Genomic DNA, 17520 nt, shown 5'->3' on the forward strand with positions numbered 1-17520 from the left:
AATATTATATATGCAGTGCACATCTTGTTACAATTATAGTCACCATTTGTTTGGCGAAGGTGTGCTACAATCAATGGCTTTGGCCACACTGACATCGTGATATTGATTTCCACCTTGGTTCTGGTGTGGAGCTCATCTAATGAGGTAAAGAAACTGTCTTTGCTGAATCCTTGCAGCGAGCAGAGCGTGACATCATGTCGGGGAAACAGCCCTGGAGGATGTGATCAAGGGATTACTTCCACAGTGAATTCCGCAGGCTTCTCCCGCTCCTCCGCGCGCCATGGACCATGTTGGACACGTGTCTGTCAACTCAGCTGAAATGCGCCAAAATTGGCGAAATAATCCCACCAGTTGTGATTGTGGTGACCTTGAGTCATCAACCAACTACACTGGAGAACCTTGTTCAGTTATCGGTCACTGCAATACAGATTAAATGTGATCCCAAGACCTCAGTGTTTTCAGCTCAGTGCTCTGACAAGGGCATTATTTTCCTGACCCAGCCGTACACAGCTCCCTTGGTTCCAGTTCATTTGTTCTGAGGTTTTTTCTTTTTTTTTTATCATCCCGGAGCTAGATGCCCAAAGACCCAAACACTGCTGCAATAAAAAAAAGCTTTCGTGACTGCAGGGATTCATATTCTTGGTTGTTTCGGTAAAGTCACGTCGAAGGGAAACAATAAAATAAGTAAAATATAAAACAATAAAAAATATGTAATTGTTTCCCTTCTACGTGACTTTACCGAAAGAACCAAGAATATACCGCTGCAATAGATAGGAGTCGATACATTCATTGAGTTGAGCGAGGTTATGAGAACTTTGGGGAGGGGGGAAGGGATGGTGGGTGGGAATTGCAGTATTAGGGAAAATTCAGCAAAGATAAGTGCTTAGACCTGTAGTGCAGTGGTTGAACACAGCATGTATGAGGGGACACAGTCAGATATACACAGGTCCTCAATATGTGGAGGAAGTCATCCGTGTTGAAATTATTTCTCACTGTACGTAGCCAACCGTACCTTATCAGCGGTACGAGGGAAGGGGAACATACTAAACACAAAAAAAACACTTCTAAAGAAATTATTTTTCGATGTAGACTAATTAAAAATTGCATCGCTCCCAGTGTCTTCTTCCTCGTATCGGAAGGAAGAGCATTCCAGACGGCCGGAGAAGCGCATTTGAAAGCGCGCGGTGCGGTGACTCTCTTTTTTCGATGGCTCAGCCTAAAGCCGCTACGAGGATGACCGGAGTTTATGTGGATGAATGAGTTAATCAGAAGAGCGACCATTCAAGTTCAAGTTCATTTATTAGGTATAGCCCTGTGAGCCATTCGGCTCTTGAATCGGGTGCAACCGCAACAAACAAAAAACATGAACAAAAACATCTTAAAGTGAATATGTGACTAAGTGCAAACAGAAATCCAAGAAAAGACAGCAAAACATTGCAGAAAAAAATCACCGTACACCAACGCTGTGTGCAAAAATCCCAGTGGGATGCAAGTCAAACAACTAACAACAACCACAAGACAACTTAGATTAAGGCCATCAGTCTAACTCTGTACTACAACAAACAAACACGGCTAAACCACGATTTAAATCTTTCGTGACTGCAGGGATTCATCTTCTTGGTTCTTTCGGTAAAGTCACGTACAAGGGAAGTAATAAAATAATAAAAATAAAACATAATAAAACAATTCTCACGACGTTTCGGCCACAACGCAAGCAGCCGTCCTCAGGTGAAGAACGGGTCTGTCGAGAAGACGCTGTTTGCGTTGTGGCCGAAACGTCGTGAGAATTATTTCATTGCTTTATTTTTATTATTTTATTACTTCCCTTCTACGTGACTTTACCGAAAGAACCAAGAAGATGGCTAAACCAATATATTCTTAGGTTTTTCGGTAAAGTCACGTAGGTAAAAAAAATCAAAATTTACCTACGTGACTTTACCGAAAAACCTAAGAATATGAATCCTTGCAGTCACGAAAGCTTCAAATCTAGAATTAAACCAATATACTTTTCGAAATCACCAAAATAAGGCCATGAAAGCAATGAAACATTGATCATCGCGATAGTAGAAGAGCAATAAGGAGGCGACTGACGACTGATGAGAGGGTGACTGGAGTGACTGGAGTGACTGACTCGAGTTGAAACGGCGAGTGTTAGATCATCAATCAAACAGACTGCTTGATATTGCGGTTAAGTGAAAACTTGAGTTGCAAAATAGAAACGTCAAGTCTAGGCTGTCAGTTTTGAGTGGATGCTTTGGCTTATAGATAGCATCTGGGACATAATGAACAGTTAGTAAACTGGGTGAGGAAGTCATAAGAGCTTCGCCGAATTATGTTGTGGAGTAGGAGAGGAAAGTTTCCTATTTTTACCTCAGAAATTAAATGTCTAGGATCGCCCATTAAATATCTAGAACACATGTAAATCCAAGTAAATTACAAAGGCATATATAAAGTGAAAAAAGCTACCATAATTAACCTTTTGTGCCTATGCGGCAGTTGAAATATCTTTTTGTAACTGGAATATAATTTTTCATGCAAATTTAATTATACAGCCTGAATGTTAGACTGCATGCAATCTAAAGCTGGTGAAATCCACGTATGCGTGTTGTTTTAGCGCAAAGGTTATGGTTACTCATTTAGTCTATCAAAGAAATCCTTCATTAATGCTGCAAATCTTCTGGTGAGTAATATAAATGTACGCATTGGCACGTGTGTGATGTTGTACATGGTGCTTGTGTTTACAGTATACATATACAGTATATTCCCATGCTACTTTGTTTTTTGGAATTGTAATTAAACACACACATTGTTTTATATTTGTATTATGTTATTATTTGCCTTCTACGTGACTTTACCGAAAGAACCAAGAATATGAATCCCTGCGGTCACGAAAGCATAAAATTAAAAAATTAAAACACACTGGTCTGTTTATTATTTTCAATGCATGTGCGAATACACTGGCATTGACTATTGTGGTCGTTAATTACAACGTAGTACGTGAATATGGAACGTCAACATAAGTTGTGCCATTTAATTTCTCATTCTCAACACGTTTAGGCTGCCTGTTGTTTTGAATGCTAGACGCTCTGCTGTGTGCAGGCATGTGGTGCATCGTGTTGTTGTGATCGCTGTGGTGCATTGGTTCAAACACTGAAACGACAATATTTGTAACCTGGGTTTGATTCCCAGCCATAGTGAGAAAAAAATATATATAACACGTTCCTTCAGAGTGGGCAGGTAAGAACTTGGTTGGACAGCGCATTCGTACACGACAGACAGACGCATAATCCCTGGTGGGCAGTGTGGAACCTGTTGTTCCTACCTGTATAAGTGGAGTGTATCGTGTCGTGTATAGTGTAGTGTGTAGGTTAAACGTTGAGTTTTATAAGGGCACCACGGGGTGACCAGCCCCTCCCCACCCAGCCCCACCCCTCCCACCCCCCACCCAGCCCCACCCTCCCAACCCAGCCCATCCCCACCCTCCCCACCCCACCCTCCCCACCCAGCCCCTCCCAACCCTCCCCTCCCCACCCAGCCCCACCCTCCTCACCCTCCCCTCTCCACCTAGCCCCACCCCTCCCACCCCCCACCTTCCCCCAGTTCTATTTTGTGAATGAAACATCGCCCGTCTCCTCATTGGCCCGAGTCGCGGCGGTGCCCCCCCCCCCCCACCACTAACCCCCCCCCCTCTACCAACCCCAACCCACCGCTCCCATTGGTCGGCGCCCCCAAGCCAATGGGAGGGCTCTGGTGGGGCGGGGCCGTGCACGACAGACAAATAATCCCTGGTGGGCAGTGTGGAACCTGTTGTTCCTACAGGTATCACTGACCAATGGTGTCTGAACGTACCCAAGGCCTCCCCTCGGTTCACTCAGCCTTACATAAAAATTTGGTGTTGTGGAGATGCACGTATCTGGTTGTGTTTCTAGCCATATCGTCTCCTCATGTTTTGTATCAGTCCCAATAGGTGATTTCTAACAACACTTTTCCCATCACGATTTAATACTATACGGCTATATGGGGCAGTCTTTTGAACATACCTCGGTGCATGGACACACACGCGATATCCTCATCAATAAACACTAGCCTTTCCTTCTGGAAGGTTATGGAAATGAGTTTTTCCTGCCTTCCAAATCATCAGAGAAGCATCTACCCCAATGTGCACTTAAGAGACAATTGTAGAAGAGTAATTTAATTTAGCAATTGCCGGTAATGCTGCAAATATTCCCCGTGTGCGTCTACATGTGAGTGCGATTGTGTGTATAAGTGTGTGCATTTTAATTAAAATTTCGCTTTAAAAAAGTCATTGTACTCTGTTATATGTGATGCACATAGTAATGTCAGCATGCTAACACAATAAAGGGACGGTGTAAAGCATTCAGTCGATTTCTACAGTTATATCGCAATCTCTTCAGGACAGAATATGTTGCAGGCGGATTGCTGGGCTATTGATTTAGCCAGAGGCTTTGATTGGGGTTGTGTTTGGTGAAGAGTTTAAACAATTCAAGTTGGGCTTGGAAATGAGAGCATCCTTGTGTAACAAAAACAACGGCTCAATATAATTATACTTTTCCAAACCAAACTAAAAAAATAACGTAACTCAAAGATGAAAGCCAAAATGGCTCCTTGCTCAGATGAATTTTCAGAATTGCCCATGAGTGGTCCTAAGCTAGAGGGTTGAAATTCAATATGTCTGTTCAATTATTGTTATTATATTTGTTTATACAGGAAATAATTACCGAGTCTGAGACTCTTTTCGGCAGGGGCCTGCTAGTTTTTTTTATTTGAGGGGTGATGATGTGCTTTGCGTGTCCCAATATCGTCATTTGCAAGTCCATTTTTTATATTTGGTGCGAATTCTGGTGCCGTGTCACCACTCTATACTGGAGACCAATCCCTCCATAGGATGGCCTATGCTGACCTTTAAAAAGTGTTACTTATTACATCGACTAAGGCAGAATGGCTTGACACTCAAATGGAATTGTAAAGAGCAACCTTACACTTTTGTGAGTCGAACAATCTTACCCGAATGCCCCACCCCCCTTACCTTTCTGATGCGAGATTAACACCAAACACATTTGAGGCATTATTTTCAGAGCAGAGTACAGTGTCTGTGGGTTAAATGAAACCCGTAACAAATTGCTGTAGGTGTGAGACTGGCAGCACGTTTACAACCGTTGCGTGGTGCGGTTTTTGTTTTTTGTTGCAGGAGGTTTCTGTGGCGTCTTGGGTGGGAAAAAGAAGAAGAAAATGATGTACATGTCCACTAAAAATGCAGGTAAGGATTTCCACGAAGAGTGGAACGCGTGCGGTGCAACGGGGGGGTAGGGCGGTTATTTTTCCCGTCGTTCTGCCGGGATCGTTCAAGCTGCATAAACCAGAAGTGAAACATTCGCTGGGCTACAAAATTATTTGCCCCCCATTGGCTGCAGCCGCAAGCTCGGATCTAAAAATAAACTGCACTTAGCCCTCACACGCGTGTAGGCTCATTTGCTGAAGGTGGGAGGGCGTTGTTGTTATATTACAATTTTGAAGTGGAGGAGGAGGGGGGGGTTATGCAGAAAAGCACAAAATGTGTTCAGCTCAGCGGGGGGGGGGGGGGGCTCCACTTTGAAAATAAACCTCGTGATTTCATTTTTTTCTTCACTGAAAGTCGTTTTAACTTAAAATGGATGTGTTTTTAGTGACCTTGTTTCAAGAAATTGCTGTTGCCTGTGTATGTATACGCGCACGTTATCTTTATCAGAATAGGTATGGATGCTTCTACCACACCCTATAATTGCTTCTTTCACGTTTTATGAACATGTGTGTTTTCTACATATTTCAGATCATAATGTAATTCGCAAAATCACTTCCTTTTTTGCCCCCGTATCATTGCTAGAATCTATAAGTCGTGTGAGACTATGCGACCTTAGTAGTAAAGCACTGTGCAAATATGATCATCAGCCGGTCGTATTTGTGCATCGGGCATTGCGGAGTTATATGCTGTATTCATACATACACGTATCTGCTCTCTGTGAACTGGAGCAGAGGCTGACAACTCTCACGCCACATGTATCAATCTTCTCGCCTCTGCACCTTTTACTTACGTTGTGATGTTTTATAATCGTACGTGAAATATACAGTATTGGGGTCAGAAGCTGAGCCTATCAACAGCCTCCAGATGGAAAACAATATTTTTTAGATTTAAACCTCATTTCTATAGAACTGCTTTTTGTGTTAAGTTTGTTGCCTTTCCCCCGCACCTCCGATTAGCACGGTCGTCTACGTACGGTGCGAAAGAAGTTCAACATACATACGTACATGCCGTCTGTTCTGAATGATCACAGTCGCACATTGGAGAGTTTTAAACTTTCCAAAAAACTATGCGCTCCTCCCACCCTCAACCAGTATATATACAAGGACTGTTTTCTTGGAATTTCTTTCACTTGATACAGCTATCGTGCTGTGACGGTGCCACCTGAAGACGGACGCTTGTGTTGCCTCCGAAACGTCGTGATTTTTATTTTATTTTTTATTTACTTATATTAATTTTAATTTTTTATCTACGTGACTTTACCGAAAAAACCTAAGAATACGATCCATCTTCTTTCCTGCCCACGAGCGGATCTCCGCACTCCTTCTCTGCGGTGGTCACCCCCTCCCTCGGACGCGTTATCTCCCTTTGTCTGCTATTCCGTCAGCAGTCTTGAACACGGATCGTCATCCCTCTGAGCGATGGCGTCCTTCTCTAGTCCACCTACGTTTCTTCGCAGGAAACCGATGCGGATCGGTGTTACGATATTTTCACCAGCAAAATGCGACGCGTGCATCACGAGTATTAGAAGTAATTTAATAAAAATAATTGTTACATCCCAGTGTATGCCGAAGTTAGCGAGCATTGGTCTTATTTCATTTTCATATCTGAATGTTATAATGATATTATAGAATAAGTGAGCTATGCGAATCATGAATTAGGCATTAGTGCATACTTTTAATAACTCAATCTCGAAACCTTTAACAACCACACATATATTTAATATTTACACGATACTTGGAAAGTTCTACTGCATGTAATTAAAGATATAGATGTAGACTTGAGCTGGATGACGAATATTTTATAATTATATGAATGCAGTGTGAATCATGTGGTGATGATGTGTTATTTTAATTAACCATATTTCATGAAATGTAATTATAATTATCACACACGGCCCAGTATTAATCCACTGCATATGTCTCTGCCCACCATGCTGGTGATGGGGACTCTTTGACCATACTTCACCACTAGATTTGAAGCTTTCGTGACTGCAAGGATTCATATTCTTAGGTTTTTTTCGGTAAAGTCACGTAGGTAGAAACATAAAATTAATAAAAAAGTAAAATAAAATTAAAATCACGACGTTTCGGAGGCAACACAAGCTTCCGTCTTCAGGTGGAACCGTCACAGCACGATTGCTGTATCTTGGAATTTATCTTACTTGATACAGGAATCGTGCTGTGACGGTTCCACCTGAAGACGGAAGCTTGTGTTGCCTCCGAAACGTCGTGATTTTTCTTTTTTCTTTTCTTTTTCTTTTACTTTTTATTAATTTACATTTTTTACCTACGTGACTTTACCGAAAAAACCTAAGAATATACTTCACCACGCTGGTCACTGCAGCTTGATGAAGGTGCATGTTTGATGATTAGTTCCATATCACTCGCTACTGATGTTAGCCATTGCTGGGAATCGAACTCAAGGTTACCGGCTTCAAAGCACAGAGTGGTGCTTACCACTGTCCCTCTGCTCCACCTCCTAACAAGTGATGGAGCTTTGGGTGGCCAGATTGGACCCATCCACTAATATCAGAGCTTCTTAAGATAAGAAACGAGATATGTCTGTATATTGACAGTGGTGTGTGTGTGTGTGTGATCGTATACCTTATTAATTTAAGGTCTTGCTTAGGCAACAGTCGACGCTCAACATTCAAACCTTGACCTCGTGTGCGTGCATTGGGGACACACTCATCATGAAGCAGCCGATTCGGACTAATTAATTTTAATTGAATCGTGTTTTATTTTTGCTTATTACACGCTACACTGCGCTGGTGCCCTACCTTTTTAATGAAAGCACACAGAGAGATGACAAGGTCGTGACCGCAGACGTAATACACAGGGCGGGCTGGGTGTGCAAGGTCTCCTCGACAGAGCAACGGCAATGGACATCCGAGGGCTAAATACACATTTTGTGTCTTACTGGGCTACTGAGGTCTATGAAAGTTGAGTCCTTTGCCCCAGACTATTCATGGCTTAGCATGTGTCGGTGTATCTGTATATGTAAATGGGCACAACATTGGCGATTGAGAGGCTGATTTTGTACGGAGGGGGGGGGGTGTGATATTTGGAGCGTATTGACTTCCCTTTGAATGGCAAAAAACGGTATAAATATCCACCTCTATATTCTTTGAGTTTTTCGGTAAAGTCACGTAGATAGGTTCAAAGAAAATAACAAAAAACGACGACGTTTCGATCACAACACAAGCGGTCGTGGTTTTGGTTATTTTTTGTTATTTTCTTTGAACCTATCTACGTGACTTTACCGAAAGACCTAAAGATTATGAATTCCTGCAGTCACGAAAGCTTTAAGTTAAAATATCGACCTCTGTGAAATATGCTGCCTGGCAGTTTCCCTCAAACAGCAACGGAGGGCAGCAGTGCAACGCTCACAACAGCAGAGCGCCGGGTGGCTGAGACACACGAAGTCAGTGCAGTGGGGAGCACACCTAGTAGATCTGCCAGTCCCCTCACTCAACCCGTAACGCCTGGGTTTGTCCTGTGACTGCCATGCCAAGCGAGCCGTCGACACTTCACGTGGCCTCAACGTACACCTAGCCGAGCGGAAACGCTGTGGCGAAGTCACCGTCACTTCGTGGCGATTGATGGGGTCTTATGGGTGGCCGCTGTGTGGCCCATAAGAGCCTGGCTTGACCTCCATGAAATAAACTTTGTTGTTGTTTTTTTCCAGCCCAGGGGACCAAACTTTCTTGTGTTAATTAGCAAAGTCATTGAAAGCAATGCGATAGCATCTCAAATCATTGATGCCCTTATCTCGGGAGCTGGCTGGGATGCTTAGGATACTGAATTGCTGATATCCATGGCTGCCCCACGCCCCACACACGGCCAAGATTCTGAGTTTACGTTTTGTATCTGGCGACGAAAGATGAACAGCTTCTTGGGCATCATGCAAAGACATTGCAAACGAAAGAGATTGTTTAATTGCGTTAATGAAACAACATTTAAAGTCACAAAACAGTGTGCCTTTTGGATCAACGTAATCCACTAGCATTTTAGCAAACTAATTATCTGGAACAGTTGCGATATCTCGTGTAAGAGACAGCTACAGGGAAGCATTGATCTGGAAGACCAATTGATTTGATGGATTCAGTGTGAGCGTTTACCTGTCGATATTGTTAGTGTATTTACTTTGTCACTCAAAACATCACTCTAGGGCAGCACATCAAGTGAGTCATATTGCCTCATGTCAGTGGCATTGTTGCACCACTCTCATGGAACCTGTGTCACACGATTTTTTTTAGGAAACAATCATCATAATCAGCCATGATCAATCCACCACTGGAACAAGGTCTTTCCAAGCGATCACCATCTCTCACAATCCTACTAAAGAATAGGAATCCACTCAGCAACTGCCCAAGAGCTGATTTCATGACTCCATTTTCTCAGCGGATGAAGATGCATCCGTGCATGCCTTCATTTATTTGATGAGGAAACAAGATATTTCCATTCAAGAATCGTTGATCTGCAAAATGTGACTTTTTGCCACTGGATAGCACAAGCCGATTTCAGCCATGGACTTTTTGATCACCTTCCCTAAGTGATGGCATGGAAAAAAAATCCAAATAAATCAGTTCTTCTACTTGAGAAAACAGTTATATATATAAATGACCAAATTATGAAGTGGAAGCTTTTAAATTTAGTGAAATAATGCAGAGTAAATCAAAGCCAGCGTCAGCTAACCGTAGTCTGTAAGTTTGGCATGTTTACACATTTTTACGGACGTAAATTGTAGCAGTACGGTAAATTCAGTGCAATTCACATGCGTCCACGATCCATAATTTTTCACAAAAGAACGGATCGTAAAGCTTGCGGGAAGCGCCACGCAGCCTTTGGACGTGAACATTTTTCTGAGCAATCCGCACGAACAGCATTGCGGTAAATGACTTGGTGATGTACGTATTTATATATTTTCGTGGTTGGTGGAGAAATGACCTCACAAAAACCCATATCGTCACAAATGACACGCAACACGAGGGGTGCTTATATGCGAATATGCACAAGCACGCTTTAACCTGAGAATATATTCCGTTGCATAGATACCTCTTGTAGTTGTGACTGAGCACATATTGAGGGTTGCCCATTCAACCGTTTTCTCCAAAGTGTGGTGTTTAATACAAAGCACTTATTTAACACTAAGTCAACACCTTGGGGAGGATTGTGAAACATTCAGATATCATATCTTATCTATGGCTGAGAATACCACTTACCAACATTTCTCCCTCCCAACGTAACAAAGACAAAGATCCCCCATATAGCCTTAACAGACTGTAGGGGCAAGTGGTGTTAACGAACATCTATGAAGGCCGGAATGGCACACGAGGGGATGGGTGGCCAGCACCACGCCTGACCGCCTTTGTATCCCCAGTGGCGATGTTTACACACCGCACCAAGTACTCATTGGAGGCTGAATCGACCTAGGGGAGGCCCAGGACCGGTTCAGATAATCGTCAACAGTTTTGGCCGCGAGCAGAAATCGAACCCAGGTCGCCGGGTTCGTACAAATGAAACAAGTGGGGCTTCAAAGCGCTTTGAAATCGAAGAGCCATTATTCATGTGCCGGTGTTTACACACTTTCATATTGTTGTCTATAACTTATACCTGTAATTATGTATTCCATCTTCCTATGCAGGATTTTTGTTGTATATTGAATTGCACATTTTTGTATTATTTACAGTACACATATATACCCATACATTATTCATGGTAGAGCGGTAGCACAGTGGTTAGCTCACTGCGCTCTTAACCCGGCAACCTTGAAATGAACTCCCAGCCGTGGCTAACATCAGTTGTGAGCAATACCCGAACTGACCCTGGGCCTCCCCTAGATTGCCTCAGCCTTAAATGAGTACCCGGTGCAATGTGTCGATATCAGCACTGGCGAGACAAAGGCGGTGGTGTTAGCCGCACCACTCCTTCGTGTGCTGTGTTGGCCTCCATAGGGACTCGTGACACTGAGCCCAACAGTCTGTTAAGGCTGTATCTTTTTTGTGGCTGCTGTGTGTGCAATGTGAGCAACGATTTGATTTGTCCACTGCATTGCGAACCTGGCGACCAAAGTGTAATTATTGGTCGTGGCACGCATCGATTGCCGAGTGGTATCAGAACGTATTGTGAACCTCTCCTTGAAGCGACTCAGCCTGAACAAATGGTAACCTGGTGCGGTGTGTCCACAATACAAGGCCGTAATTATAATATATATATTGGGGGGGACACATCCCCCACCAATATTCAAATATTCTCAAAATGCCCCCCCCCCAATATATTGCTATGAAAACAATTGCTATGCTATGTAAATAAAAACAACACTTTGCTCAACCTTGGCCACAATATCTGGACTTGTCTTCATATAAATCAATGCATAGATTTCTGTTAATATGATTGTGGTTATGGTTGTACTTTATAAATCCCTAATCTCTGCCATTGCATACAATAACAAGAAAATGTAAAAAGAATAAACAGAGCAATGTAATACAATACACTATTAGACATTGTTGTAAAAAAACTAAATCCAGCTCATGTGTTTGTGAATCTTTTAATATTTTAGGCAGGATATGAGTTTTAAAATTTAGATATTTTGATGGGTTGGGACCGTAGACACCCGGGAAGATTTGGTCCCCCCCAATGTTGAATCCATGGCTACGGCCTTGCCACAATACCTGCATCACTTTGGAGGCAAGGGTTAGTAGATAACATAGCGATTAATGAACGTTCCACACATGCTTAACCTAAAGTGGATTCGTGTATCTATCTCTGGGTGTTTCAGTGTTATCCCTGACAAGTGTGGATTTTTTTAAATGGGTGTTTTAGCTTCATCACTTCTAAAAGTAAGTATTAGGTCTGAGTGAAGCTTTCCTGGGAACACAACCTCTTTGGCATCGTCATCTTCACGATCACTGTCATCATCATCAGCAGCAGCAGCAGAACCATCAGCAGGAACAGTGATAACAGCATCATCACCATCATGATGATCGTGTCAAGATCATCTTCAACAGTTGTATCATTATTGTCATCTTTATCATCATCGTTGAATGTCTCCACTCTACCACTTTAATTCCACGGTTTAGAGCGCACGAAAACCTGCTGTAAATGTATTCAGACATTCCGTTAACATTCCTCGGACAGGGGGCGATACGCGTGCACGTAGATTAGGGGTGGTATTGGTCAACGTGACCTCTCAGTGCTCCCCGCATGAACTCCCCCCCCCCACCCCACCGGGCGTGTTTACCGCATTTCCGCACAAAGGCAGAAACTTTACGCATATCTGCAGACACCTTTTTTAAATCCTTTATATTAAATTCACTTGCTTGCTTAGGACCGTGCAAATCTTTCGGTCGTTTTTTAACCCACTTCTCGTGATCCAATCGAGCTGACATTTTGCACACAGACTCGTTGTGCGTGACAATGCATTTTCGTGAAAACATTTTCCTAAATTTTACACTGTTTAGGGGTAAATAAATAAATATTTAATTACCAATTGTTTAATGCTGCCAGACAATCATCTGACCCATAGGTGGCAGCCATCTCAAGCCAGAGGACGAGAGGACTCTAGCCGCCCCGATGCCACGCATATAAAGGATTTATAGTGAAAAACTTTGTTTTTACGGGTTAATTTTTTGTGCTCATGTTGGCTCCGCCAAAAGCCTAATACCACCCCACAGTGGATGATTCTGGCCGTGAGGAATCCATCGTGGCCGAACGGGCCACCTTTTCTTTGTGTGTTGAATCAGCCGTGCATGAATTGCAAAATGTGGCATGAGCCCAATTTTAGGGAAAAACAGTTGTCATTTTGCCAAAAAAAAGTGCCAAAATGATTGCCCAAATAAGCATCGTAGGGGCACGTCCCATCTTCATTAATAGTCTATAGCCAAGAGGAGAAATTCCATACTCTGTGATGGGAACCACTCCCTCCAAAGAATGGCCACTTTTGGCATCCCACAGAGCCGTACTCGTGTTATTGAACCTGGAGGTATAATGGGCCAAAATCAATCCCGAACCAAGATTACAACTTTCCAAATGGCAATTCGGCACCCCTAAGCACACCGGCGGTCCGGATCAGTCGGTGTAACGCTCACCGCGCACATAAACCACGTGCAAGCAGACACCACAGTAATGCAGAGCGTCGCGATTTGTCGCAGGTTGTGGTTATTTACGAGCCCGCGGGTGTCTCCCCCACAGAGTTCGACCGCCACGAGATCCTGATTTACGAGGAAGTTGCCAAGATGCCACCGTTCCAGAGGAAGACGCTCATGCTCATCGGAGCGCAGGGGGTCGGTCGGCGAAGCCTCAAGAACCGCCTGCTCGTGGCCAACCCGTCGCGATACGGAATGATCGTGCCTTGTACGTGCCTTGTACGTGCGCTGTATGTGTCTTGTACGTGCCTTGTACGTGCCCTGTATGTGCCTTGTACGTGCCTTGTACGTGCGCTGTATGTGTCTTGTACGTGCGCTGTATGTGCCTTGTACGTGCCTTGTACGTGCGCTGTATGTGTCTTGTACGTGCGCTGTATGTGTCTTGTACGTGCGCTGTATGTGTCTTGTACGTGCGCTGTATGTGCCTTGTACGTGCGCTGTATGTGTCTTGTACGTGCGCTGTATGTGCCTTGTACGTGCCTTGTACGTGCGCTGTATGTGTCTTGTACGTGCGCTGTATGTGCCTTGTACGTGCCTTGTACATGCGCTGTATGTGCCTTGTACGTGCGCTGTATGTGTCTTGTACGTGCGCTGTATGTCTTGTACGTGCGCTGTATGTGCCTTGTACGTGCCTTGTACGTGCGCTGTATGTGCCTTGTACGTGCGCTGTATGTGCCTTGTACGTGCGCTGTATGTGCCTTGTATGTGCGCTGTATGTGCCTTGTACGTGTGCTGTATGTGCCTTGTACGTGCCTTGTACGTGCGCTGTACGTGCCTTGAACGTGCGCTGTATGTGCCTTGTACGTGCGCTGTATGTGCCTTGTACGTGCGCTGTGCATGCAGCTGTGCACGATGCTTGCACTCCGCTGGGTTTCTCTCTCCTGCTACGTGTGCGAGCGGGGCAAGTGGGTATATGCGCCACGCAGTTGGGATTACACGTGGAACATCTTCCAGTCAACTCAGTCTGGGTCTGTCTCGTGGCCTCCTTCCTTCGTGAGCCCATTGAGGTTGTATCTGGCCTCTTAAGTGCACCTAGCCTGGCGCAATGGCTACTGTTGTTGTTGCTGCACGTGTGGTGTGCATTGGGTGTTGGGGAGCGGTGGTGTAGTGGTTAGCGTGCAACGCTATCAACCTGGCGACCCAGGTTCGATTCCCGCTCACGGCCAACACACAGTGACAATTATCTGAACCGGTCCTGGGCCTCCCCTATGTCGACTCAGCCTCAAATGAGTACCTGGTACGGTGTGGTGCTAGCCACCCAGCCCCTTGTGTGCCGTGCTGGCCTTCACAGGTGCTCGCTAACAGCACTTGCCCCAGCGGTCTATGTAGGCTATACGGGTGATCTTTGTCTGTGTCTTGTATGTATGTGTTAGTTGCATGCTGTGCGTTTCAGTATTGTGTGTGGTGTGCAACGTCTCTGTTTTTTTTAGATTAAACCACCAACAACAACTAAACCGGGTATCGTGATGGCAAGACAATGAATACTGTAATGTGGACATAACCGTGCACCTGAATTAGCGATAATGATCGCCGTGCCACTGGGCCGTGTTTTGTAACACTGAGTTGTTATATCACCTTAACCAGCTTAAAAGCCATTCCAATTGCGTGCGCACTTTCTGCTCTATAAAACCGGTCGCATGGCGACCATCGCTGTCACGGGAGAGATTTGGGTCTCCGATTTCTCCCTGATACCACTCAAAGCGCCAGCGTTTGCGATGAGTGTGTCCACACCTATCGGTGCAAGTCACGCCAGCTTGTGGGTGGCTGCACACGTGTTCTACAGTTCCTTGCATCGTGAAGAGGGTGCGTTTCTTTTTTGTGTGTTTTGTTATAGCCGAGCATCAACACCCACAAGTTACATAGAGCAGCCTTTGATATGTATTTTTGTAATGTACATTTTCTTTCAAAATCACCTTCCTCTGTCCCATGTAATATGCAGTTTTTGATAGGCTTCCTTAAAATTTACCATTAAAATGCAGCATCAGAAATAAATAATATGGTCACGCACTCGCTTTTCTTCAAAGGCAAATATAGAGGGTGTGTATTCTAAGCAAATGCGCGCGCTCTCCTGCATCCGTGTGCTTGTAAATGATTTAAGCATCATTAACGATGGCTCTGATGGCACAGCGAGTGGCACCTTTTTTAATTTACACCACGCGCGGTGTGAGAAATATGCTTCTGCAGATTACATACCTTGATGAAATAGACTGTTCAGACAGAATATCCATCCCGACAATAATGGTTATTATCCATTGTAGGGTTAGATTAATAATCAGGGATGATGGTGATGATGATATTACAACGTATCTGCAAAATATGAGCTCGATTCTATTGTTGCGTAAAAATAACACTTTCCAGCCTTTTGATGGGTAGATGATCGGCACAAATGTTAAGATACGAGTGGTGATAGAGCCAATTGTACACCGAACATTTCCACTAATGTTAAAACATAATAAAATAATTCTCACGACGTTTCGGCCACAACTCAAGCAGCCGTCCTCAGGTGATGGCTGCTTGCGTTGTGACCGAAACGTCGTGAGAATTATTTTATTATGTTTATTTTTATTATTTTATTATTTCCCTTCTACGTGACTTTACCGAAAGAACCAAGAAGATGAATCCCTGCAGTCACGAAAGCTTTAAATCGAAATGAGTTAATCCCCTTTTAGTATCCAATTGAGAGAGTTTCCCACTGACTAAACTAAGCTATAACATTTTTTTACTTTACCAGGTAAGGCCCACTGAGCTATATCACTCTTGTTGAGAAGCGACCTGACCAGAAATGATAGCTAAACGAAGTGGCTCATCACATGTAAATTTGCAGCAGCCAAATACTCCAAAATCAGGCTTTTAAATGTGGAGGGAAAAACAGGAGGATCCGAGTAAAAATCCACGCAACCACGAGGAGAGAGACATGCAAACTCCAAATATACAGGTGTCCTCAGGGTCAGGATCAAACCCACGGTCTCCTGCACGCCAGCCGAGGTAGTTAACATCTCGCAACCGTGACTGCTCACGTTGCGTTTATCTGTTGGTCACTCTGTCTTCCCACGCTCTGCTCCACAGTCACGTCTCGGCCTCCGAGGGACGACGAGAAGGAGGGCCAGGGCTATTACTTCGTGTCGCGCGCCGATATGGAGGCGGACATCCGCGCCGGCCGCTACCTCGAGAGCGGCGAGTACGAGGGGAACCTGTACGGCACCAAGATCGAGTCGATCCACGGCGTCGTGCGCACCGGCAAGATGTGCATCCTCGACGTCAACCCCCAGGTGAGCCGGCTCACAGTCATCCCGGCGCAGTTGGTTGGCAATGTGCTGTAGTACAGTATGTATGTTGAACTTCTTCGTGGACGTACGTTGAGTGCGGGACTGGTCGGTGGATGAGTGGCAGGCCGGTGGGTTGGTGTCGGTGGTGGGTACGTACGTACCTTGACCTTCTTTCGCACCGTGCGTAGCCGACCGTGCTAATCGTAGGTGCGGGGGAAGGACAACAAACTTAACAACAAACTTAAGTGTGGCTCTTCCTGGCTCAGATGCGTGTCGAGCAGTAACTTTGACTCCTAAATATAGGACTCTGAAGAACTAAGTATGACCTCCTGGCTGGAGACCTAACGGAAAACAACTTGGACGGCATTGCCTTAGAGGAGGCTCATGCCAAGGACGGCACGAAGACGACAAGCTACGAATTCAATGTTTGTACCCTTGTTGCTGTGCCATCTACCATCCTAACAATAGCCTCGCCACCTTCATTAGGCAAGGCTTAAATGACTATGCTTTCAAGTCCACCACCACGTGCGACAAGGCATCAACAACAACCGTCACTGTCGGCCATGTTGCTGGTCATGAATGTATACAGGCCCCGAATAAGGAATGGCTGTCACCACCTTTGCCAGCAGCCACTCACCCGGCTATAAATTTGGGAGACTTAAACAGCCGCCGCACACAATGGAGATACTCAAAAAATGATGAAGCTGGAGAGAAACTCATGGAATGGCCTTTGGCACGAGACGCATTCCTTATATACGACCCTAAAACAGCCAGGCACATTTTACTCAGCCCGATAAAAATTATAAGGC

At 44.5% G+C, this 17520-nt stretch overlaps 1 protein-coding gene across 2 annotated transcripts in view; it reads left to right on the forward strand.

Moving 5' to 3' along the window:
* Window positions 1-17520, forward strand: part of LOC133344607 (protein PALS2-like) — a 220602-nt gene that overhangs the window by 187774 nt on the left and 15308 nt on the right. For both annotated transcript variants that reach the window (XM_061554619.1, XM_061554620.1), the window contains exons 8-10: window positions 5210-5278; window positions 13492-13653; window positions 16512-16714. In XM_061554619.1, coding sequence (XP_061410603.1) covers window positions 5210-5278; window positions 13492-13653; window positions 16512-16714 — 434 coding nt within the window. The remainder of the gene's footprint in view (window positions 1-5209; window positions 5279-13491; window positions 13654-16511; window positions 16715-17520) is intronic.

The sequence above is a fragment of the Lethenteron reissneri genome, chromosome 20 (assembly GCF_015708825.2).
Source record: "Lethenteron reissneri isolate LAM-NWPU_2019-01 chromosome 20, ASM1570882v1, whole genome shotgun sequence".
Taxonomy (NCBI): domain Eukaryota; kingdom Metazoa; phylum Chordata; class Hyperoartia; order Petromyzontiformes; family Petromyzontidae; genus Lethenteron; species Lethenteron reissneri.